Source organism: Triturus cristatus, chromosome 3_2 (genome assembly GCF_964204655.1).
Source record: "Triturus cristatus chromosome 3_2, aTriCri1.1, whole genome shotgun sequence".
Classification (NCBI taxonomy): Eukaryota; Metazoa; Chordata; class Amphibia; order Caudata; family Salamandridae; genus Triturus; species Triturus cristatus.
The window spans coordinates 190771288-190796997 of record NC_140584.1 but is presented as its reverse complement, the minus strand read 5'-3'; the positions used below and the strand labels follow the sequence as shown (position 1 = coordinate 190796997).

General features: G+C 44.2%; 1 protein-coding gene across 2 annotated transcripts in view; it reads left to right on the top strand.

Annotated features, from left to right (window-relative positions):
- Nucleotides 1–25710, top strand: part of MARCO (macrophage receptor with collagenous structure) — a 199564-nt gene that overhangs the window by 118077 nt on the left and 55777 nt on the right. For both annotated transcript variants that reach the window (XM_085647468.1, XM_085647469.1), the window contains exons 10-11: nt 670–714; nt 8447–8545. In XM_085647468.1, coding sequence (XP_085503594.1) covers nt 670–714; nt 8447–8545 — 144 coding nt within the window. The remainder of the gene's footprint in view (nt 1–669; nt 715–8446; nt 8546–25710) is intronic.

The window sequence follows — 25710 nt, the reverse complement described above, 5'->3', positions numbered from 1 at the left end:
GGTGGGCCATACATAACAAAGATTGTAGATGGATAACAGTATATAAAATACATCATTTTTACATGGTGTTCTCTTAGACAGGATAAATACAACCTAAGCTTTGCTCTCTTCATCTGTTTGATGTCACTCAGAACTCCTCGTTGAAAAACATTTCTGTCGTTTACTGTTACCCATCTATAATTCTATATATTTTCCATGTGTGGTACGGAGTTAATTATGGCCATATTAGGCATATTTTAAAAAATTACTATCAGGATTCTTGACTCAGCCCTGCTTTGTACATCTGGCAAGTTCTTCAAAATTCTGGGCTTGGGAAGGTTTTTTGATAGTTATTTTATTCTGTTCAGTTACTTTATATTTCTAAAATAAATTCCAAATCTTATATTTTTCCTAAGTGCATTCTATGGAGGATAATTACTGCAGCAGGTACTCAACTGTGGCAAGAACCTCATATAGTAACAGTAAAGCTATAGTTTTTCAAATGTGTATACATTTGGATGCCCTAAATTGAATTATGAAGGTCAAAATACTTTACAGCATAGTTTTTGTCTTGCTTTTAGAAATGCCAAATATGCAATAACACTGTGCACCAAAGGGATTGTGAAAGAGGCTTAGAGATAACAAATTCAGCATACCTATAATTATGGCTGTTAATATTTCTCATTTTAGGACCGATTGGGCCACAAGGAGCAAAAGGAGAGCGGGGCATTGCAGGTAGAGAATTTTCGTGCATTTATTTTATGTTTAATTCCTCACTCCAGGAGTAAGACTATGGTTAGATGCAACGGTCCAGCTGTTGCCCTATCAGTATGTTGTTTACGTTTACGTATGAATCAATCACACCTGATATGCCCTCAAGGCTAGGATGTAGTTTTCTCTTTATGTCCCCTCCTTCCTTCCCCTTGATCCCCCTTCCACCCATTAAGAAAATCCCTTGGGTCTGGAGTCATACCACCCAACATCTACCCTCACTTCCCCCCTGAGCTCCCCCCATTAGCTTTTCCTACCTATCTAAGCAGCTACCTTTAACCTCTTATTACATCTATCTTCATCTCATTGGAAGTATCCTCATATATGCTACTCTTTCCACCCTTTTCTTTAATAAGAGCTACTTATGTTCAATGAAAATCATTCTGAACTACTAATACTATCACAGTTGTAGTAATGTATGTAATAGAGACATGTCAGACAATATTACAATAGTTTGCCACCCTTCACAATATTAGCTCCTGTGATCACCTCAGTGCATGAAGTAAGGTTGTCAGCAATAACGTAAAAAAGGATTTGCCAATTTGGAATGTCTCTACCTGAGAAATACAAAACAGACATAGCTGCAACATCACGGGCACAAAGGCGAAAATATTAGTAAAGCTCTCTAAGCCATTTGCAACACTGCAAAATGGATTTGCAGTCCACAGAAAGTGCTTTGTTAGTTGCAATCGCTATTATGGATTACGAGGATGTTGTTCGGCCCGAACAGCTTCACCTGATTGCCATGGCCCTCTGGCCAGGCACGCCGTTTTCGGACCTCACATCTCTGTTGCCTTTCCCAAGTCCAAACTTCACTCTGTATGCTTTAACTCACTCTCTTTTTCTCACACCTTTTTGGCACTTATTCTTCCATTTTCCTGGTGCCTTTAGTGCTTTTTTGCTCCTTTTGCCCCACTCTTCTCACTTTTTGTCACTTTTTCCTTCTTTTCTTTTTTGACATTTTGTGCTCTGTCCTTTTTGCCTCGCTCTTCTCAAGTTGACTAATCTTGGAATCTCTCACACTTTTGGATTCTCTTTAGCCTCCCCTTTTACTTTTTCCCACTATCTTTTGCTCCTTTTTGCCCCATTTTCACCACTTTTCTTTGTATTTGTTTGCTACTTTTGCCTCCTCTGACTTTTGCTTTCTGCTTTCCTGCTTTGTTGCTCCCCACGCCATGATTTCACCTGCTCCTTCCTGTCACCACCGCATGCCTCTCTCCTGCCACTCGTCCCAGACTTACGAAGCAGGGCCCACAACCCACAGGTTCTCCCACAGCTTTTTAATGGCAGCTGCAGAGCTGATATGTAGCACATGCATGCCGTGGCAGCCACCAAAAGTAAGCCTTTCTACATCCATAAACACCAGGCCCATGCCCATCGCCACGACCTCTGGTCCTATGCCTCCACAGCATAGCCCAAAATGCTACCACGCTCCTTGCATTCCCTGAACCCAGGTCCTATCTCCTAGTGGTGCTGTTGGATGGCTCCAACCAACACAGAAGCTGCGTTCTCCTGCACAGGCTCCTGTTTCTCCTGTGATAACTCTAACTCCACAATCACACTCATTGCATTCACACTCCTGGACTTTGCAACACAAAAACATACAGCATGCAGCCCCCATTGGCTTGCGCCCTACTAACACCTGCTCTCTCACCAAGCACTCTGCCAAAAGTCACTAAATGGGATATACACAGCAAACTCAGAGGAGGAACTGCAATCAGCTTCAAGGAACACTTCACTGCCCTCACCACCAGAGCCAAGGGCCAAGTTCAGAAACTTTCTCACAGACATCATCACCTCCCTCAAACTCAACTCCAGATTCTTCATCCTGCTCAGCAACCTCAATTTCCACCTAGACGACCTCACCGTTCTGAACATCACCAACTCTTCGACAGCCTGGCACATTCTCACAATGACAGTGGGTGAAAGACCCCACCTACATTGCAAGCCAAATGCTAGATCCCATCTTAACTAACTTTGATGACATCTTGGTGGACAGGCCCATCCCTCTCACCTGTACCGTCCATTCGCTTTTCTGCTTTAACATTCACGTCAACCGCCATCAAAGAACCCCACCCGATACCACCTGCTGCAATAGAAATTCTATCTCCCAAGAAAACAAGCACACAGCACTGATAAACAACCATCCGCTGCACCAGGACACTCTACTGACAACTTCAATGTCTGGCTCACCACCTGCCACCATCCTCCCACTACTAAAGAAACCCACTGCAGACCCTTCTTCTCCAGCCAACTACAGACCAATCTCACTGCTTCCCTAACCACCGACAATGTTAGAGAAATTAATCAATAATAAAGTAGTTGACCACCTGGATAACAACCATCTCCTAGACCGTTCCCAATCAGGTTTCAGACCTAAACATAGCAACAAAACAGCCCTCATCACTGCACCTGACTACAGCAGGACCATCATGGATCAAGGCAACACTACTGCTCCCATTTCACTTGACCTCTCTTCAAAATCATCTCCCACTCAATCTCCATCCACAGCCTCCACCAATTACAGCCCTTCGATGGATCAGCTTCTTGCTCACAGGACGTACACAGAAAGTCAGCCTACCCTGAAACACCTCCAAACCCATGGAGTCTGCCAGGAATCATCATTCATCCATACTCTCTTCCATATCTACATCACCCCTCTCACCTACATCGTTCTAACCTTCAGAATCAACATAATCTCATACACCGAGGACACCCAACTAATCCTCTTCAAGGACATCATCAACACCCAAAATTCATCTAGTGGCTGTCAGATGTTGCCTTCTGGATGAAGTCCAACTGCCTGAACCTCAGCTCAGAGTGAGGTAGTACCCTTCAGGAAAGACCTAACTCTATGGTCCTCAGTCTGGTGGCCATCAGAACTTGGTCTCATGCCTTCCAGCCAAGTCAGGGACCTGGGAATTGTGGTTGACAACAAAATATCGATGGCCAGGCCAAGTCAACTTGTTCACCTCCTCCTGCTTCCACACCCTCAATATCCTCAAAAAAATCTTTAGGTGGCTCCCTCTTGACACCCGCCAATCACCCAAGTGCTCATCACCAGCAAGCTAGACTACGGAAACACACTCTACGTTGGAACTTCCACCCAAACTCACCAAGTGGCTCCAGAGCCTTCAGAATATAACTAATTCTCTTCAAGGACATCATCTTCTGCATGTCAGAAGTTGCAATCTTGATTGAATTCAAACTGCCTGAAACGGCTCAGACAGAGGAAAGTACTCTTCCGACCCAAATCTATGGTCATCACCCTGGCGCCAACAGAACTTGGTCCCATGCCAACCCCTTCCAACCAAGCCGGGAAATTGGGGATTGTGGCCAACAAAAAATATCGATGGCCAGGCCAAGTCAACTTGTTCCCCTCCTCTTGCTTCCACCCTTTCAAGACTCCGCTGGTGGAGTTTGAAGAGATTTGCCAACTTCGCGCTGTGCTTGGAACGCAGAGTTCCGGTAAAACTTTGGTAACCGCCACATGGTGGAGTTTTTTCTCATGTGAAGCTCGCCAACTTTAAGTTGGTGAGTGAGAATTTGCATCCCCTAGAATGATATTTGGGTGCTAGAATACTTCCCAGTGAGATTTCTCAATGCAGGTGGTTGCTGCAGGTCTCAACCGTTTGCATTGAGTAAGCTGCAGCTCAAGTGGAAAATCTACTCAAGTGGCAGAAGGAAGCAGCTCCCTCTGGTGCACAGCGGGGTGCTGTTTGATTATTTTATAGTGCAGAACAAGCCACCAGTGCTAAAAATCAGTGCGAGCAGCGCGACATGCCAAATTTTGCCCACTCGCAGAACTCCGCAGAATCTCGCAGAATTTTTTATATGTAACTATGTAGAAGTCTGCGGAGTGAAACTCCACGAGTTCCACCCACCCGACTCAAGATCCTCCAAAAAACTGTTAGGCGGCTTCCTCTTGACACTCACCAAACAATCATCCAAGCACTCATCACTAGCAAGCTAGACTATGGAAACTCGCTCCACATTGGAATCTCCACCCAATTCACCAAGCGGCTCCAGAGCATTCAGAATATAGCAACTAGACTCACACTCAAGCTCCCTCCATGCACCCATATCTCCCCCTCCTCAGAAACCTCAACTAGTCCCCAATACACAATCGTAGACAGTTCAAATTATTTACTCACGTATACAAAGCACTCTAGGCCATATCTACTTGAACAACTACAGCAGCTCCACACAGCCACCCACCAGACACCTCTGCTCAGCAAACCTTCTGCTTGCCACTGTCACCTGCACTCAAAGAGCCAGTGGCCTCTTGCACCTGGCTCTTAAAGCCTGGATTGTACTAACCTTTCACATTATTGCTGCAGCTAAGTCCTAGAATTCAGGAAGGAACTGAAATCTAAGCTCTTCAAAGAGAACTCAGAGACAGCAGCAAGCATCCGTACCTTCTCTTCAGCACCAGGATACCCTCCCTGTGAGATGAGTGCTTCATAAGGACACTTAGCACCACATAACAATGCAAGCAGTGCAAATCATTGCAAGTCACAAGTAAAAAAGGGACTGAAAAGCGACGTGTACCACCCCCTTGACTCACAATGCTATCGCAAAGCATGGTATAGCTACTGACTGCCAATCGCAGGCATAAACATTCACAAAGTGTAGCCTGTCAATATCTGACAGCTTGAATTGTTTTTCTACAGGCTACAGACTTTAGGATGAGCAAGTGGTCCCATGGAAGGTGCATGCCCTCCTCAGTGTGCAATTCCCAATATGCAATATTTTAGCATTGTGACCTTTGTCCTTCAAGAAGCAGGTATCACAATTCTACAACATTGCAAATATTAATGCTGGGATGGAGATCTGCTGTTCCATGTAGGACTACATTTTAGCATTTACCACTATTCACAAGGAGATATAAGCCCTTTTACTGCTTCATCAATACTAATGAAGAGGGTGTTTTTGTCTCATTGTGAACAGATCATTTGCAGTGGTGGCTCCTTTATTGGGGCGTGGGGGCATCGCCCCACTGCTTTCTCGCAGTGCGGGAAGGCAGAAACATAAAATGGTACAACTACCATTTTATGTTTCTGCTTCTTGCACTGCGAGAAAGCAGAAGTGCCTGGGGTACTTGGTTGTGGGTGAGTGGGTGGGTGGTCCTGCTCAATGGCAGGGGGTAGTGGCTTTGCCCACTGTTGTGGGTACTGACTGTTTGGTCGGCCCCAGGGCCAAACAAAGCAGTCATGCGCACTCCCCCTTTTTCTTTATGTAGGCTGCATGCAGCCTACAAAGAGAAAATGGCCCGAATGGGTCGCTGTCCGATGCGCCTCACCAATCACAACGCTGCCATTGTAGCGTTATGATTGGCTTAGGGGAGCAGGAGGAGGGAGGCTGCCTGCAACGCGCCAGGAGCAGCAGGAGCTGAGGCAGTGTGTGATGCGGTCAGAAAATGTAGGAAGGTACGGTTTTTTATCCGACTCCTGCCTTGAAGCTCTCCAGTAATGGTATAGTTGCGCTTCACCAATAAAAATCCAAGCAGTCGCATTTTCTTAGCTTCCTGTGAGACAACTTCCACCTGACGGTCTCTACTCTTTCGCTTCCCCAGGTCCTCTCTCATCATTCTGCTACAAGTCAAATGCATCACTCTTCTCTGTTCCCTCCATCAAGCACACGCTGTCATGACCCCTTCCTTCCTGGGATACAAACTCTCCCTCGCATCCATCGCTCACCTGTCTCCCCGGGCCATCCGTCATGCGCAGCTTCAACCCTTCCCTCCTGTGAAACAGGCCCTTCCTTTCATCTCTCCCACCGCACTCACCTGCTGCCAGGGCCCCTCACTCACACCCGCCAACCGTTCCTCCTCCGTTAGAAGAAAGCCGGCAGCCTTTGTCCTCCTCGGCTGTAACACGAGCAGCTGCCATTGAGCTGGAAGTGTGATACCGTGAAGCGTAGGCTCAGACAAGAGGCGGGTAGCAGGATACATTTGGCTGGCACATTCCAGTGGGAAAAGTTTTAACACCTCAATTGGTCCCTGAGAGCAAAAAGAGTTCTGCTGGGTCACATTCTGCTTTAAATGGGCACAGTGCAGTGCAGTGCTTTTGATCTTGAAATCGGAAATGATTCACTTTGCAGACTACAATGCAAACATAATTCGAATTGTGGGGGTGTGATGTACCAAAGTGGAGAAAAAGAGGGTAAAAAGATTTTGGACTAAAGTTAGTAGGGCGCATATTCGGCAGGTACGTGTGCTCTTGTTTATTGTTACTTGCGGAGTGCTTCTTTCCCCACTTCCTCTTTGCTGTTTCATTGTGAGCTAAACGAGAACTAGCATACTAACTTGACCAAGGACGTGAGCCTGTTATGTTAATATGTACAGTCAAGGCACTCACTTTCAACCACATAGAGAGAACACCTGCATGGTATTTACTTCCTTAAAGGCTTCTTCTTTTAAAGTTGGAGGAACAACATGTCCTTTGTTTTTGTCCATGAATAAAGAAGCCGCAATGTATATTATTGAACCCTTGCAGAGAAACTCTTTCTGTAAATTTCAGTTTAATTTGTTGTTCATTTTAGTTCCATATTCCCAGAGCATTCTCATTATGTGTCAAACCTCTATAAGGTTTCTTAACTCCCACAACTCTAAACAGTAATATTGACTGAGCTGTTCTTCACACCTGCTGGTTTGCTTGAAAATGCACCATTTGCCCACTCTTTTTTTCAAGATTTTCCAGGGGGGAGGACCACCCCCCCGAACACCTCGTAGGTGGTTCAGGCTCGCTCGCTACGCTTGCTCGCTGCAGTGAAGTACGACAATTGTTTTACGCCTCACTACTTTCAAATTTCACCAGCCGCCACTGTTCATTTGAACATTTGACAATCCTACAAAGTGCAATGGATAAGGCTTCCAACATCACAGGACAAAGCACTGTAATGCAAGCAGCCTATTTCAGGCTGCTCATTTGGGAGCATATTATGTTATGTTATGGAGATTTGTAGAGCGCACTGTCACTCAGGAGGGTATCCTGGCACTGAGCAGATGTGAGTCTTTCCTCTCCTATGGCCTTGTGGGACTGCACAGAAAGCCATGTGTTCAGATTCTTGTGGAATTTAAGAAGTGAGGGGGAGGATCTTATGTGGAGCAGCAGGTCATTTCACACTTTAGGATCGATGTAGGAGAAGGCCTGACCACCAGTTCTGGTTTTCCGTACGAGTGATTTGTGCATGTGGGAGTCCAGACAGTGGAGGTGTCTGGAAGGTTTGTGATAGCAGATGTGATTGTTGAGGTATGCTGGGCCAATGTTATGTAGTGGCTTCATTTTCATGCTTTTCTTAAGTTTTACGACCGCAAACATGCAAAAAAATAATGATTGGAGAAGGAGTCACTGGTGAAAGTTGGGCAATGTTCTGTAGAATGAGAAAATACCTGGCTGATTCTGGCAAGCTGAGAGCAGTATACACAACCTGAAATCAACACCATGTAATGTGTATTTATAAAGTGCCCCTTCGCCTGCGAGGGTATCCAGGCGCTGAGCGGATCTGTGTGCCTAGACCTGCTCATGATAGGTTGGTTAATTGAAAATCCAGCTCTCAAGAGAGGAGGAGGCTCTGATGTGATGTGGGTTTTACCTCCTAATAGTATTTTTTATTATTGCCTTATTGCTAGCTGATTTTCACTTTTTAAAGTGCTCAGTACCCCTCTCGCTTACACTTTATGCATTTTGTTTAGGTACACAAGGCCCTATAGGTCCTATGGGACCCAAAGGAGATAGTGGAATTCCTGGTCTAAAGGGTGAACCTGGAGCTGATGGAACTGCAGGGACCACAGGTATGACAACAGTGTAAATCGGTGTGTCAAGGGATGTATTTGATTGAGAGACATCATAGACTAGGCGAGAGAAGCTGTATATGATGTCACTCAAAAACTCTGGGTAAATTAAATCTACAATTTATACTATGTATTGATTCTTTAGTGCGCTGAATGGACCAATTTTGAAGCAGGATAAACATCTTTGTTTTAAATTGTATAAGCAGTATCCTGTTGTGACAGTGAGCAGCAAAACTACAGAGGGTCTGAGCTCAGGAAGGCTACTGTCCGGGCAGTGGCTCATATCAATGAGCCAGACACACCTTTTCACACATTACATGGATTAAAGGAAGTGTGAGGGAAATAAAATACTTGTGTCTGGCAGGAATTCCTGCCAGGCAATAGATGCTAGTCAGAAAGTAAAACCGAATGTTCAAAAGCAGAGTAGAACACCATTTCTCAAAAGTCATCATTGCAAAAATTGAATTAAAAATCTACATTAGCCAATGACCTTTAAGTATATAATTTAATCTGAAGCCCAAGGTAAAAATAGACTTTTAAAACTGCACCACCCTGCCAAAGTGTAAGAAAGTACTCAGTGGGTGCAACGTACATGTTCTAAAAGTAAACAATATGTGTCTGGTGCCGATTGCTACAAGGCGCACAGCCAGTTGTCTGATTAACATCATCAGTACGTAAACTCTAAACAGGGCTTTAGTTTACAAATTTACCACACCGGCACAGGCACGATCTGGGGTGCCACTGGGCTGCCACAAGAATGCCTCACATGTGGGGTGTGAAATCCGCAAAGGGTTTTTGATTTTTGACACCCATTTAATTTCTGTGCACATTTAGCTCGCCGAATGGCTTAGTCTAAAAATATTAGATTAAATCTCTGTTTCCATGGCGTCCCTTCATCGGCTTCAGGTGAAGCCAAATGTTGTGTTCAGATTCCTCTGTCTGAAACATAAGCCCCTTTTCAGACCCAAACCCTCACTCTTATCTGAACAGCTTGCTTTATACAGACATCAGCATTGTCTTCGCAACTCAGTATTGTCTTGTCTTTTGATTGGTTGTACCTAAAGTCCATTATACCACTTGCATAATTCAAAATGACAAGGGCCCCTGCATAATGCGATGGGGGTGGGGGCACAGTCTCCCATATCTTCATTAGCCTTGGGTGACTGGGGCCCCCTTGAATAGTTGGGGGCCCCTGGCTGGTTAGGAGCAACCTGCAACAAAGGGGCCTTCGTTATGCCTCTACATCATACATTCATCAGGGGCCGAGAACTCCCAACAGTGGCACAAAATACTAGAATGCTCCTGTCCTAAAGAACTTAAAACTCTTTATCCAAATTCAGGAAGGACTTGAAGATGTGTATTTTTCTAGCTTTCTATTCTTCGTTGTCGGGTTTTGTGTCTAGGTTGGTTATATCCGGGTTGGTTTTTCAGCCCCAAGATACCTTACCACGATAGGTGTTTTTTTTAAAGTAACATAAATAATCCAGTTTATAACAGTGATATGGAATTGTTTTTTCTAAAATAGTTACTATGTCTAAGGAAGTAATGTCTCACTGTACAGAGGTCAAAAATTGCCAGAGATCCAGGTTGATGAAAGCAAGGAAGACATTTCATGCCGCCATTTTTAGAAACAAATAATGAAATGACAGAGGAAGGGACTATGCAGAATGTCTTTCATGAAGAAAGTGCTACTCGATTTAGAGAATGAATATCTTGCAAATTAAATGATAAAATCAATTTGATTGAATTGAGATGTTTCATTTAAATACTATAAATGGAAGATAAGAAAGACAAGGGTTAATCAGGAATGGAAATGATGAAAGCACCAAAGGCATCTGGCATGAAGATGCAGTATCAAGACTGTTAGCTTTAACACTACACCCTGGTTCACATATAAAACTTGCACTTTTGTGTAAGCTTACGATTGTTTGCTACTCACAAACGTATTTTACTAGTAGTATCTTTACAACTTGTGGAATCTCCATACATAACAAAGATGGGACTATCCTATCTCTTTACATGAGGAGTGCAGTTTACAATCATCCCCTTCTCACAATGGTATTTTACTAGTAGTATTTTTACAGCTGTGGAGTCTCCACACATAAAAAGATGGGACAGTCCTATCTATTTATGTGAGATTCCACAGTGATAACGATACTACTTGTGAAATACCGTTGTGAATAGCAAACAATCATAAACTTCCACACAAGTGTAAGTTTATCTTTGGGATTCAGGCCCCCGGAGTCTACAGAATATCAAGAGCTATGCAGTAAGGATGGTCTGTATCCTCAAAAATGTGGTCAGGTGTCAGCCAGTTGCAGAAATGAACTTTTTTCGGACAAAATATCATGCCAAAAAGAATATCGAGGACCAAAATGTTGTGGAGGTGAGTTTCTATGGGAAAGCAAAGTTTTACTATACTTAACTCCACCTATGGGAAACGTCCTTTAGGCCGAAGCCGGAATCACGCTGTGCCTTCACAGCACAGTAGAAATGCATCTTGAGCACGCATTCGTTCTGCACGTTAGCTGTTACAATGGCTTGCTTTAGGGGTGTGCAATGGTGGAGTCGAGTTGGAATTAAAGTCCAACACCTTCCCTACTGTTGCGCAGAGTGGAGTTGTAATAGTAAATTAAACTATTCCAATATCAAGCGCACCCCTACGGAAAGTCGTTAAAGCAACTTGCGTGCAGAACAAATGTGTGCTAAGGACGCATTAGTTCAAATGATGGAGTTCCGAAGAAATGCGTGAAAAACGCATTCAGAATCCCGTCATGCATTTCCACCTATACATTCCTTGATGATGTGTATATATATATATATATATATATATATATATATATATATATATATATATATATATATATATATATATATATAAAATGATAAAGATTGACATTAAGATTGTGCCCATCTAGTATTTGAATTGCACTGCAAAGTATCCAATAAATGGAGTAATCCAACTGTAGTCAAACGTAAAACAAGTTCATCTGTCTCATGGAGTAGAATTTTTTAAGTCGTCATAAATTCATCTTCGTAATAATGCTGATGCACTATGTTCACTTCACATATTTCAGTTTGTGGTAGCAGGGATTTTTAGCTCTCAAATCATTAATGAGTCATTGGTCCCAAAGCATTTCGGGCTGAGTGAAGCCCTTCATCAGGAGAACATTAAACAACTGGGAAAAAGAAGAAGCCAGGGAAACGCTGGTCACAGTATGGCAGTGGGATGGTATTAGGAGTGTTGTGTGCCAGTAGCAATTGTGTGCTCAGTGCGAAAAACTGCAATACGACGTGTGAACAGTGAGTTCACCGCAAGATAACCAGAAATAAAGTGAAGTGTGCCAAGACAAAAGTGTTATGTCAGTATCAATGCCTTGTTGAGTGATTAAGAACCAGTTTAGTCACGCTGTGTTTTCATGAGTGGAAATGGTGCAATAGGAAAATGACAATGAACCTGAAAGATCAAGGTGAATGTAGTAGAAGTCGGAGGACGTGACAAGGAATGACATACAAGAGGGTCATACGTTTGGTTTTACAAGTTTGGAGTATCAATGTTCGTGGAGACTAAGGAGTGATCACATGCATCTTGTCTACAGAAACAACGAAACAGGAAACGAGTATCTTTTAAATGCTTACCAGAGTTGGATGAAAAAGTACAGTGTTGTAATTGTTAACAACCCGGGTGAAGAGCCCGGCTGTGATGCGGAAAGAAGGTAAACGACGGACTTGTGCGTGCAAAATAAATAGACCAATGGGTTTGTTTGAACAAGGCAGCTGACCGGGTAGTATCATGCAACGTGGGTGGAAAGTAAAAAAGTACTGAGTTGTTCGCAATAAAGACGAAGCAAAAATATCCAAAGGAAACAAACAGTCAAAAAGTTGATACCTCCAGGTAACGGCCGTTCACATGAAAACTGGATGACCAACATCAGTGCTGATAAATAAATAAACAGATGTTTAATGTCCCCCTGATGAAGGGCTTCACTCAGACCGAAATGCATCGGGACCAATGACTCATTAACGAGGTACACACTGACTATAATATCTGTAGAACAGTCTGAATGATCGCTCCGAAATTTGGCATTTATGAAATCTTGACCATTTGCAATTGTGACATAAACTCCACAACAGCAGTTTTCTATGAGGACACCTATTCGAATTGAATTTCTTCAGATGAAAGATTTTTTTGGATCTCTTGCATGAGTTTGTACTTCATTCGTTTGGTTTCAGCATCTCCATCAAATAATGCGTTTGCTGGAAGATCATGCAACAGAATGTCCTTGATAAATTTACCCCTTTCTTTTGCTACATCCATCTCTCTATGTGCTTGTGAAAGTTGTTGTTTTGTAACCTGTTCTGTAGTGGCTGGTTGGACAACACTCTTACTATCGCATTTAAAGCGCGGAAGTTTATCTTTAGTGATTATGTCAAACATTTTTTTCTCGTCAAATACAAATCTCTCCAGCTCCAATTCTGCGTATAGCTATATATTGCTTGGTCACAAAGTTGTATAGTCGCACAGGCTCAGTCATTTCAAAATGGTTTCCTTGCTGCTGCACGAATTGAAGAAGGCTGCCAACATGTTTATTAAAATGTTCCCCTTTCTTTCCTACGAGTTCGTGGTTGAGGAACAGTTTCACGATTGTCCATTAATTTTTAATTTGATATCTCCATGAAAACAATGCAAATAGAAAGGACTTCATGGTAAATCAGCTGCCATTGAGCAACATATTCACTTTTACGTGTCTGACCAACAATTCTGTTGGAGTTTTCTATGATCTCTGGATCATCTGTTCCAGTTTCATATCTGGAGCCACAGCATTGATCCTTACCTCTCTGTCTTTCACCACAAAATGTAGAGGTATGTTTTTCCACCTCAAGCTTCTTCACTATTTCCAAATACCAGGACAAAGATTTCAGGTAGTTTATGCAATCAAATTTGAGAAACACAGTAATCAGTGCCTCCACAGTCTTCACGTGCAGCTCCCAATCACCTTCACAATCATCATGTACTAAGTTTTTCATTAGAGCTGTCATGTGTTAAACATTCCCCAGTACCTATAAAGTTCTGATTTTTCTTCACATTATTTAGCAAAGTCTACAAACTTGTTTTTCAAGTTTTCTGATTTTGATGAGTGCCGATTATTGCCTGGCTTTGCCTTATGTCTTTTGGATGAAGTTCACCCTGTGTCTTGTTCACTTCTGAGATAAAATATGCAAAACCTAATTTATCATCCTTGCTCCAGAAAGCATTCCAACGCATGTTTCTGTAGCCTCAGATATGATGACCATACCTTGTAACAAATTAACATAATGAGTTCCACTCAATAATGACTGAACAGTTTTGCTTCCAAAGATTCCAGCCTCAAGAAGTGCATTGTCTATGCAAAATTCACTTAGATACGTTCCTGCACACCACAATGAAACTTTTGTCATGTGGAAAATGCCTATCATTGGATAAAGATCATCAATTTTTACTGGATTGCTCATAAACTGGTCCTCTACGATATGGAAAACACCTTCCTTGCAGAAAACTGGCAGGATAGGCTTATCTTCAAGCTGAGCACGCACATTTTGGAAATGTTTTAGAACTGTGTATACTGTTGCATAGCTTGTAACTTGAGATGGTATTACTGGTAAAAACCCAACCTTCTTCAGTGGGACAGTATTCTGGGAGATCAGAGAATAAATTCCAGCCCATGGAGGAACTGGCTTTTCTTCATCCTTCATTCAACACCAAATAAGTGACATGATAAATTCAATTTAATCATCTTTGCAGACTGCAGTATCAGTTAGACGAACATTCATGTCCTCAGCCACTTTGAAACGTTTTGGTAGACTGGGACGTGTTGATGGCTTGTAGTGTTTTTGCACACGTTGGCATGGTAGTTGGGTTGTAAGCTTGCAGCTTTGTTAGTTTATGCCTACAGCCGACACACCTTGTTTTCCAGCAGCTACTTCATTGGTGCCGTCCTAAAAAGAACCATGGCAGTATCATGTGTGCTGGATGTTCCAAAGAAAGAAGTGCTGTCTTCAAAATCAAAATTATCAAGAGCAGCAATTGCAAATCCTTTCCTGTTAAAGTGACTTGGAAGTGGTGTGCTGTCAGGTTCCCAAGACTTTACAGCATGAGCTGCTAACAAATTCCTGTTCCGTACTATGTTATTATAACGTGTTGGTACACCAATCCAATTAATTGAAGTGATTAGCTCTCTACTTTCGCACTTGTCAAAGATTGCTTGGGAAGTCATCATGTGTGGTGTAGTTTTCTTTTTGCTGTGATGTAATTAATAAAACATGATTTGTAAAAGACAGTACATTTGCACAGCATAAGCCTGTCGTTTCATGTAATTGTCTTTCACTTCCTCACTTACATTTTTAAAGCCATCATCACTGTTTTTGGCTTTTTTTCCTAACTCAAGAATGTATCCTTAAGTCCAAAATCAAATTCTTTCAGGACGTTTTCTTAAAATGGTTCCTGCTGACTTTACTGCATCATGTGATCTTATTTTGGTAGCAAGAACTTCAGGAGTCAAATCAGATGGGAACATCATAAGTGGCTCAATCTTTTTGTTGGACCGACAAAAATAAATTCTGTCATTTTACATTCTCACCAGAAAAATATTAATTTCAATATTATGGATCAATACAGTTTTGTCAATGTTGACCATTATTTCTCTGATCTCACTGAGTGTAAACTCGTAGCCAGCACTCAATTGTGGCATTGATTGCGTTGTTGCTGGGAGATCATTGTACATTCATATTTTTGAATGTATGCATGCATGCAATACTGGCCGGCATACAGATCCACTGCAAATACATTTACCTCGCTGTTTAGATCAGCAAATCAGCTGAATAATTCACACTTGGAAGAAACTAGCTGCAGATAAAAACATGTTTGCCCTTTGAAACTCACTTACTCTGTACTTTGTTTTTTCGTCAGTCCCTTTGGCTCTTGTTCTGGCTAAACAGACAACACATTGAAAGTCCTCTGCTTTCTGAACAGTTGTTGGAGGTGGACGACGGGTAGCCATTGATCTTCTAAGTGAATGGGCATTGGGTTTGGTTATTGTACCTTTCACTGAAGACTTGGATTCTTATTGTGATTCATTAGTTTAATCTATTTTTTGACACATTTTTTTCCAAGCTTTTTTCCATTGTTGTTGACTTGTAGCACTTGTTTTTATAATAACATATTTGATCCGTTTCACCCATCAGTTCTAATCTTTTGTGAACTTCGTCTTGCCATATTTCTATAGCATCTATAGCAGGAGTCCTCAGATTTTGTAGATAGCATCACTCTGTCCGGTGGTAAAGATGTTCTGCCAGCATTTTCTTCGCTCATGTTTCCGAATTTTAATCAACGGAAAACCTGAAACAAAAAAAATATTAAAATAAATTACTAATATGATGGCTAAAACATCATTATAGATCCACCATTTTAGAAGATGACCAAAAGGTTGCTCTGAGGAGTTATTTTCTATAAGACTTCTTGACCCCCAAAACCTATGTTTTGACACCAAAATGCAGTATAAAGGTCTCATGGTTCCTGAAATATTACATCATCACTGCAACATATATGCCATTTCTAAAAATGTTGTTCAGAAACATTCAGCCCAGATTAGCAATGTCTACCTGGCCTAAATTACTTCTCTAAAGACACAAAAACACAAATCAAAAATGAAAGTCTCTGGACAACAATTGTTTTACAGAGGTATATCAAGGGGCCAGAACTTCTGTGGAAGTAAGAATATTGTAGAATTTCAGCATGTAAATTCCACCTGGTTTTACATGGAGGAGTTCTCATTAGGAAAAATTGTGTTAGTTTTGCACTACCTGGAATCCCAACTTAAACACAAACTCCAGTTTGGAGGACTTAAAAAGAGTAGGGCGGTGTTAACACTGGCAATGAAATTCAAAGAATCTCTTGAAAAAGCTAGCCTTGCAATAATGATCAGGACGACACGCAGCGAAATTAAGTCTTATTTTAAGTGATATAATATTGGATAGGTGCCCTCCTCAGTAGGAGTGAGTTTATGTCTTTCACCCTTGGACCTGCCATTAAGCTAGGCAACCCATGCACTTGATTCACCAAGATTTTGCTGGGACTTATCCTTCAACTACCCCTGGCTGACTCTTGGAGTTCAGGCGCAAGTATCACACACAATTAGCAAAATCTTTCTACATTAGGGGCCATGAATTTTGTAGATTTCTTGATGTAGACCATGCAGTATCCTACTTTATCCGGGCTGTGCACTGTTGCGAAATCTGTCAGTGTAGGGCTTCTGTATATGTTTGCATATTATTTTTTAGGCACATTTTTCCTCCACAGGATAATAATGTTATCCTATTTGAATACAGTTTCCCATGTACCTTCTTTAAATATGGAAGTGTTCCCTGGCCTATCTGTTAGAAATGGGGGTCTCTAGTTGGCATAGTTTGTCCAAGTAGGGACCCTTCCTTCTAGTCAGGGTAAGGGACTTACACACTTTAGATAACCCCTGCTCACCCCCTTGATAGCTTGGCTTGAGCAGACAGGCTTATCCCAAAGTAAAGTATTTGTAGCCCAAACACACAGTAACCCAGTGAAAACACCACAAATGGACACCACACCAGTTTGGAAAAATTAAGTATCTTTAACTAAACCAAACAAGACCAAAACCACATAAATCCAACATACAGGAATCAGGATATCACTTTTAAAATGGTTACTTCAAAATGAGAACTTGTAGGAAAAAATTAACTCCACTTGGGGCTATTACAACGTCGTTACAGGCCCAAATCCAAATCACGGTGCCAACCGCGCATTGTGTGGGCCTGGCACAGAGTCTCACAGATCCCCAAACAACAGTACTTTGGAAAAGAAGTCAACAGATGATGCACTGCATCATGAAGGTGATGTGTTGGTGCTGAGGCGAAGCCAGTTCCTTTCTGCCACAGGGGAGGCGGCTAGTCATCAAATCCAGGACAGGAGAAATTAGACAGCATCGGCGATGAGGCGTCGGTTCCTTTGAAGTGATGCAACGTCGTAGAGTTCGTGGAGTCACCCTTACCGGTTATTGGCTCTGCGATAACTTGGTGCTGGCACTGGCGGTGACAGCGTTGGTGCAAGTGCTGGCGTCAGGAAGGCTGATAACTGCAGGTGTGGGCAGGCATCAAAGGGCATCTGAGCTGCAGTGCAAGCGGGCCGGTGCATAGTACACTTCACAAGCTTGCCCCAAGCCTCGGTGCAGGTTGTGGCATCACTGGCGGCGTCGCTGATGGAGTCAAAGATGTTCTTCTTGCTTTGCGACACCAACTACACAATTTTCAGGGCCCTGGAACTGTAATGTATGCCTTTTTGAATGCAGGAGTCCCCAGAGGATTCCAAGTGCTGGTTAGTGGGTTGCAGGTGAAGTCTTTGTGTCCCTGAGACTCCAGAACAGGAGGCAAGCACACACAAGCCCTTGGAGATTCTTCTTCAAGCAGGTTCACAGCAAAGTTCCAGTCTTTGTTCTCTCCTTGGCAGAAGCAGCACTGCAGGCCAACCCAGCTAAGCACACACAGCAAAGGGGCAGTACTCCTCATTACAGCGCTCCAGCTCTTCTCCTTGGCAGAGGTTCCTCTTGAGTCCAGAAGTGATCTAATTCTTTGGGGTTTGAGGTCCCATACTTATACCCCATTTTCTCTGTTCTCTTTGTGGCAAGGGTCTCTGAGCCCAGTCCAAACCAGTTCTGCCCTCTCTAGCCCAGCTTCCCTACAGGAGGTGGAGACAGCATTGTGCAGAGGAGACACAGCCTATTCAGGTACTGGTGAAACTCCTGCCACTACTCTAAATGCAGACCAGATCTATTTAGGCCCACCTATGAGTCATCCAGCAAAGGCGGGTCACACATCAACCCCCCTTGTGACTATCTAGAATGAATGCACATCTCCAGCTCATGTCACTCCACAACCAGACAGCGAATACCCAAGTAGGCAGAGGCACACAAAATGGTTGAGCAAGAAAATGCCTACTTTTTAAAAGTAAAAACAACAATTGATGGACAGAATGCAGAACAATGTCATACATTCACCCCAGTACAGAGATCTGGGCCTAAATACATCGTTTTTTGCTCACCATGCCGTTCCAGTTTGAACCCAGCCATATGCAAATCAGTCTTGACCCTGTGCCTCATCGGAACAGTCCAGCCCGAACTGCCAAGCCAGGTCCTCCCTGGACTGGAAACAAGCATCCTAGGACCGGTTTCGGGGTTTCACACCTCTTCAGCCAGGATAGCTAGATTCCAGTGGCATGGAGAGCAAGGGACCAACGTCTGGGCATACCCTTCCCACTCGGGGTGACAAATGCAAAAACAACAATTGATGGACAGAATGCAGAACAATGTCATACATTCACCCCAGTACAGAGATCTGGGCCTAAATCCATCGTTTTTTGCTCACCATGCCGTTCCAGTTTGAACCCAGCCATATGCAAATCAGTCTTGACCCTGTGCCTCATGGGAACAGTCCAGCCCGAACTGCCAAGCGAGATCCTCCCTGGACTGGAAACAAGCATCCTAGGACCGGTTTCGGGGTTTCACCCCTCTTCAGCCAGGATAGCTAGATTCCAGTGGCATGGAGAGCAAGGGACCCACGTCTGGGCATACCCTTCCCACTCGGGGTGACAAATGCAAAAACAACAATTGATGGACAGAATGCAGAACAATGTCATACATTCACCCCAGTACAGAGATCTGGGCCTAAATCCATCGTTTTTTGCTCACCATGTCGTTCCAGTTTGAACCCAGCCATATGCAAATCAGTCTTGACCCTGTGCCTCATGGGAACAGTCCAGCCCGAACTGCCAAGCCAGGTCCTCCCTGAACTGGACACAAGCATCCTAGGACCGGTTTCGGGGTTTCACCCCTCTTCAGCCAGGATAGCTAGATTCCAGTGGCATGGAGAGCAAGGGACCCACGTCTGGGCATACCCTTCCCACTCGGGGTGACAAATGCAAAAACAACAATTGATGGACAGAATGCAGAACAATGTCATACGTTCACCCCAGTACAGAGATCTGGGCCTAAATCCATCGTTTTTTGCTCACCATGCCGTTCCAGTTTGAACCCAGCCATATGCAAATCAGTCTTGACCCTGTGCCTCATGTGAACAGTCCAGCCCGAACTGCCAAGCCAAATCCTCCCTGGACTGGAAACAAGCATCCTAGGACCGGTTTCGGGTTTCACCCCTCTTCAGCCAGGATAGCTAGATTCCAGTGGCATGGAGAGCAAGGGACCCACGTCTGGGCATACCCTTCCCACTCGGGGTGACAAATGCAAAAACAACAATTGATGGACAGAATGCAGAACAAGCCGGTCCTAGGATGCTTGTTTCCAGTCCAGGGAGGACCTGGCTTGGCAGTTCGGGCTGGACTGTACCCATGAGGCACAGGGTCAAGACTGATTTGCATATGGCTGAGTTCAAGCTGGAACGGCATGGTGAGCAAAACAATGATGTATTTAGGCCCAGATCTCTGTACTGGGGTGAATGTATGACATTGTTCTGCATTCTGTCCATCACTGTTATTTTTGCATTTGTCACCCCGAGTGGGAAGGGTATGCCCAGACGTGGGTCCCGTGCTCTCCATGCCACTGGAATCAAGCTATCCTGGCTGAAGAGGGGTGAAACCCCGAAACCGGTCCTAGGATGCTTGTTTCCAGTCCAGGGAGGACCTGGCTTGGCAGTTCGGGCTGGACTGTACCCATGAGGCACAGGGTCAAGACTGATTTGCATATGGCTGGGTTCAAGCTGGAACGGCATGGTGAGCAAAGCAAACCAATGATGGATTTAGGCCCAGATCTCTGTAATGGGGTGAATGTATGACATTGTTCTGCATTCTGTCCATCACTGTTATTTTTGCATTTGTCACCCCGAGTGGGAAGGGTATGCCCAGACGTGGGTCCCGTGCTCTCCATGCGACTGGAATCAAGCTATCCTGGCTGAAGAGGGGTGAAACCCCAAAACCGGTCCTAGGATGCTTGTTTCCAGTCCAGGGAGGACCTGGCTTGGAAGCTCGGGCTGGACTGTACCCATGAGGCACAGGGTCAAGACTGATTTGCATATGGCTGGGTTCAAGCTGGAACGGCATGGTGAGCAAAAAAATGATGGATTTAGGCCCAGATCTCTGTACTGGGGTGAATGTATGACATTGATCTGCATTCTGTCCATCACTGTTATTTTTGCATTTGTCACCCCGAGTGGGAAGGGTATGCCCAGACGTGGGTCCCGTGCTCTCCATGCCACTGGAATCAAGCTATCCTGGCTGAAGAGGGGTGAAACCCCGAAACCGGTCCTAGGATGCTTGTTTTCAGTCCAGGGAGGACCTGGCTTGGCAGTTCGGGCTGGACTGTACCCATGAGGCACAGGGTCAGGACTGATTTGCATATGGCTGGGTTCAAGCTGGAACGGCATGGTGAGCAAAAAAATGATGGATTTAGGCCCAGATCTCTGTACTGGGGTGAATGTATGACATTGTTCTGCATTCTGTCCATCACTGTTATTTTTGCATTTGTCACCCCGAGTGGGAAGGGTATGCCCAGACGTGGGTCCCGTGCTCTCCATGCCACTGGAATCAAGCTATCCTGGCTGAAGAGTGGTGAAACACCGAAACCAGTCCTAGGATGCTTGTTTCCAGTCCAGGGAGGACCTGGCTTGGCAGTTCGGTCTGGACTGTACCCATGAGGCACAGGGTCAAGACTGATTTGCATATGGCTGGGTTCAAGCTGGAACGACATGGTGAGCAAAAAAATGATGGATTTAGGCCCAGATCTCTGTACTGGGGTGAATGTATGACATTGTTCTGCATTCTGTCCATCACTGTTATTTTTGCATTTGTCACCCTGAGTGGGAAAGGTATGCCCAGACGTGGGTCCCGTGCTCTCCATGCCACTGGAATCAAGCTATCCTGGCTGAAGATGGGTGAAACCCCAAAATCGGTCCTAGGATGCTTGTTTCCAGTCCAGGGAGGACCTGGCTTGGCAGTTCGGGCTGGACTGTACCCATGAGGCACAGGGTCAAGACTGATTTGCATATGGCTGGGTTCAAGCTGGAACGGCATGGTGAGCAAAAAAATGATGGATTTAGGCCCAGATCTCTGTACTGGGGTGAATGTATGACATTGTTCTGCATTCTGTCCATCACTGTTATTTTTGCATTTGTCACCCCGAGTGGGAAGGGTATGCCCAGATGTGGGTCCCGTGCTCTCCATGCCACTGGAATCAAGCTATCCTGGCTGAAGAGGGGTGAAACCCCGAAACCGGTCCTAGGATGCTTGTTTCCAGTCCAGGGAGGACCTGGCTTGGCAGTTCGGGCTGGACTGTACCATGAGGCACAGGGTCAAGACTGATTTGCATATGGCTGGGTTCAAGCTGGAACGGCATGGTGAGCAAAAAAATGATGGATTTAGGCCCAGATCTCTGTACTGGGGTGAATGTATGACATTGTTTTGCATTCTGTCCATCACTGTTATTTTTGCATTTGTCACCCCGAGTGGGAAGGGTATGCCCAGACGTGGGTCCCGTGCTCTCCATGCCACTGGAATCAAGCTATCCTGGCTGAAGAGGGGTGAAACCCCGAAACCGGTTCTAGGATGCTTGTTTCCAGTCCAGGGAGGACCTGGCTTGGCAGTTCGGGCTGGACTGTACCCATGAGGCACAGGGTCAAGACTGATTTGCATATGGCTGGGTTCAAGCTGGAACGGCATGGTGAGCAAAAAAATGATGGATTTAGGCCCAGACCTGGGGTGAATGTATGACATTGTTCTGCATTCTGTCCATCACTGTTATTTTTGCATTTGTCACCCCGAGTGGGAAGGGTATGCCCAGACGTGGGTCCCGTGCTCTCCATGCCACTGGAATCAAGCTATCCTGGCTGAAGAGCGGTGAAACCCCGAAACCGGTCCTAGGATGCTTGTTTCCAGTCCAGGGAGGACCTGGCTTGGCAGTTCGGGCTGGACTGTACCCATGAGGCACAGGGTCAAGACTGATTTGCATATGGCTGGGTTCAAGCTGGAACGGCATGTTGAGCAAAAAAATGATGGATTTAGGCCCAGATCTCTGTACTGGGGTGAATGTATGACATTGTTCTGCATTCTGTCCATCACTGTTATTTGTGTACTTTTTAAAAGTGGTATTTTCAAAAATACAAATTTAAAAACACAGTTACAAAAAGATGTGTTAGTAATCTCTGAGTTCAGCTGAGTCTAAACTATTTTTCTAAATCTTGTCCCAATGGAAAGTTACACTTGTAAGATATTGCAGTACAGCTCCCATGTTAACCAATGGAACAGACAGCCTTTCAATAGTGAAAAACGAAATGCACAGTATTTCACTATCAGGGCACATAAAACACACCAGTACATGTCCTACCTTTAACATACACTGCACCCTGCCCATGGGGGTAACCTGGGCCTACCTGAGGGGTGCCTTACGTGTACAAAAAAGGGAAGGTTACGGTCTGGCAAGTGAGTGCAATTCCCAGGACAATATGGCACTTACAAAATGTACATGCAGATGCTACAGTGGTAGGCGTGAGACACATTTACAGGTCTACTCATGTGGGTGGCACAACCAGTGCTGCAGGCCCACTAGTAGCATTTGATTTACTGTCCCTGGCACACTCAGTGCACTTTACTAGGGACTTACCAGTAAATCAAAAATGCCAATCAGGGATAACCAATTATAAATACAATTTACACAGGGAGCATTTGCACTTTGACACGGATCAGCAGTGGCAAAGTCCCCAAAGCATCTAAGCCAGAAAAATCGAAATCCATCACACAGTCACAAATGCAGGAGGTAGAGGCAAAATGTCAGAGGAAACCACACCAAGGATGCCAAGTCTAAAACTATACAACCCTGAAAGCACAATGTTGCCTCTTGTAGGAGTGCATTTTCGTTTGTAAAGGGTAAGAAATCATAGGGATAAAGTTGCTGAATACCAACAAAGCTCAGATTTTGCAGGAATACCAAACAAACTGATTTGTAGGCCGGCAGACTTTTGTGTAAGAGTAAATATAATTCCACTCTGAAATCCTGATCCAATGCTTTTTCAATGCAGCAGTCCTGTTTTCGTCCAGAGGTCACACCTAATGGTGCAAAAAGCTTTAAAAAAATTATTATATATATTTAAAACAGGTTGCTTCTCCAGGAAACAGAGGTGAAAAGGGAGAGGAAGGTACTGCAATTACATTATTTCTTTTGTTGGCCTTTTATGTGTTTCCTTATGAATATTAAAAACACTCTTCACATGTAGCCCATTGTCATGGTACTGATTAATAAACATGCATATAGTACATGGCTATTTAAGGCAAAGTCAGTAGATGTGTGAGCACTTGACAATTTTGTGGTACCGAGGATTCATTTTAACTCATGTCTAGAATACTTTCAAAGACAATACTTTCACAATTAATGCACCATGGAAAATATGATACCCTGTGATTTGGAATTCTCTGGGGGGACAAATATCTCCAAGTACCAGTTACCCATTTCAAAGGTGGATGTTTGTACATTCCTCCTCAAAAGCAGGCATTCTCCCGCCCCTTCCTGAATGAATTTAAGTCTGTTTTGCATTTCCAAAATAAATTCAAGTGTCAAGCAAGTCTTACATCACACCCTGCACCATCCAATTCCCACAGTTCCTGTAGTGTCCTAAAAGATACCAATCTAACAGGTTAGCCCCTTCCTGAGGGCTGTACCCACACTCTCTCCACACCCATCCACCGTAAGCATCACCAGTCAGGTAACCCTGTCTATAAAAGAGGCCGGGCGCACGTGCCTGGGTTCCAGTTATGTACCATTACATCCTGTGTCAGTCTCTTAATTTATTTAGCATGTGGGCCTAGGACCCACAACTCAACACTGGCAACGGGGGGGGGGGGGGGGGGGGGGCTGGACTCATCCTGCTGCTACATCTCAGGCATGTTGGGGCCCATAGCATACCGTGCTGTTGTCACTGGGTGAGGTGTCTGTTTGCTGATCGTGACCACAGACATTCATCCTGGTGAGAAGAGAGAGTAGCATCGCCGTCACAGCAAAACAGAAGCTGGGCATCATACTCCAAAACAGGAAACGCCTATTTGCATGCCCTTCTTGAATTTCTCCTAAAGCCAGAGTATCACTGGGCTGGTCTGGTCCACCTACATTATCCATGTATTTTGCTGGCAAGGCCAATGGTCTTGCTGCACTCCATGAATTCCACCCATCCCACTAATACTGACTCCTAGATAGTACTAGAGACATGCAAGAGATGATGCTTGTCTACTCTGCAGCATTAACGGCACCACAGAGAGATGGAAGCAATAGAGAGAAAAAGTGGTGTGGGTGGGTTGAGAAGATTACCAAGGTTGAGAGTGGGGGCGAGGAAAGGAAGACAAATTATGTCCATTACAAGGAAGGACTGAAGTAGAAGTCTGTGAAGTTTTCTGGTGTTGGTCGCGCAGAAGGTTAAAATGTTGAATAACTGATTAGCAAAGGTGGCCTCTAGGGTTATTTCAATTTTACCATATTTAGGGGCCAGATGTACTAACGTTTTTTGCAGGCGCAAATGGGTTTTAGACCCTTTTGCGACTGCAAAAACTGTGTGGCCCATGTTCTAATCCTATTTTGCGAGTGGCAAATCAATTTGCGACTCGCAAAATAGGATTAGCGACTCACTATTAGGAAGGGGCGTTCAAAGGGCATCCCTTCCTAATAGCGACTCCTGAAGCTATGTATGACTGTTTTGCGACTGCAAAGGGTGGTAAACCACTTGCGAACGGGAAGGGGTCCCTTAAATGCAGTCCCAGACATGGTGGTCTGCTGACACCAGCATGCCATTATCCCTGCGAGTACCAGCCATTCCCAATGGGATTGCAAATATGCATGAGGCAAACAATTTGCAACCCCATGCGGAAATACAAACAGTGTCTCAGACACTGTTGTGCATCCCAATATACGAGTCGCAAATTGCGAGTCTCAAATTGTGACTCAATTTGCGAATCGCAAATTGGGAGGTCATACATCTGTCCCTTAATATATTAGGAAATACAGCCAAATCAGTGCTGCACAGCCAAGCATAACCCAGCATTGCATGATGAGTTGCATTGCAATGGTGTCAATGACCACCTATAGAAGAGAGGAGGGAACTACAACCAATATAGACTT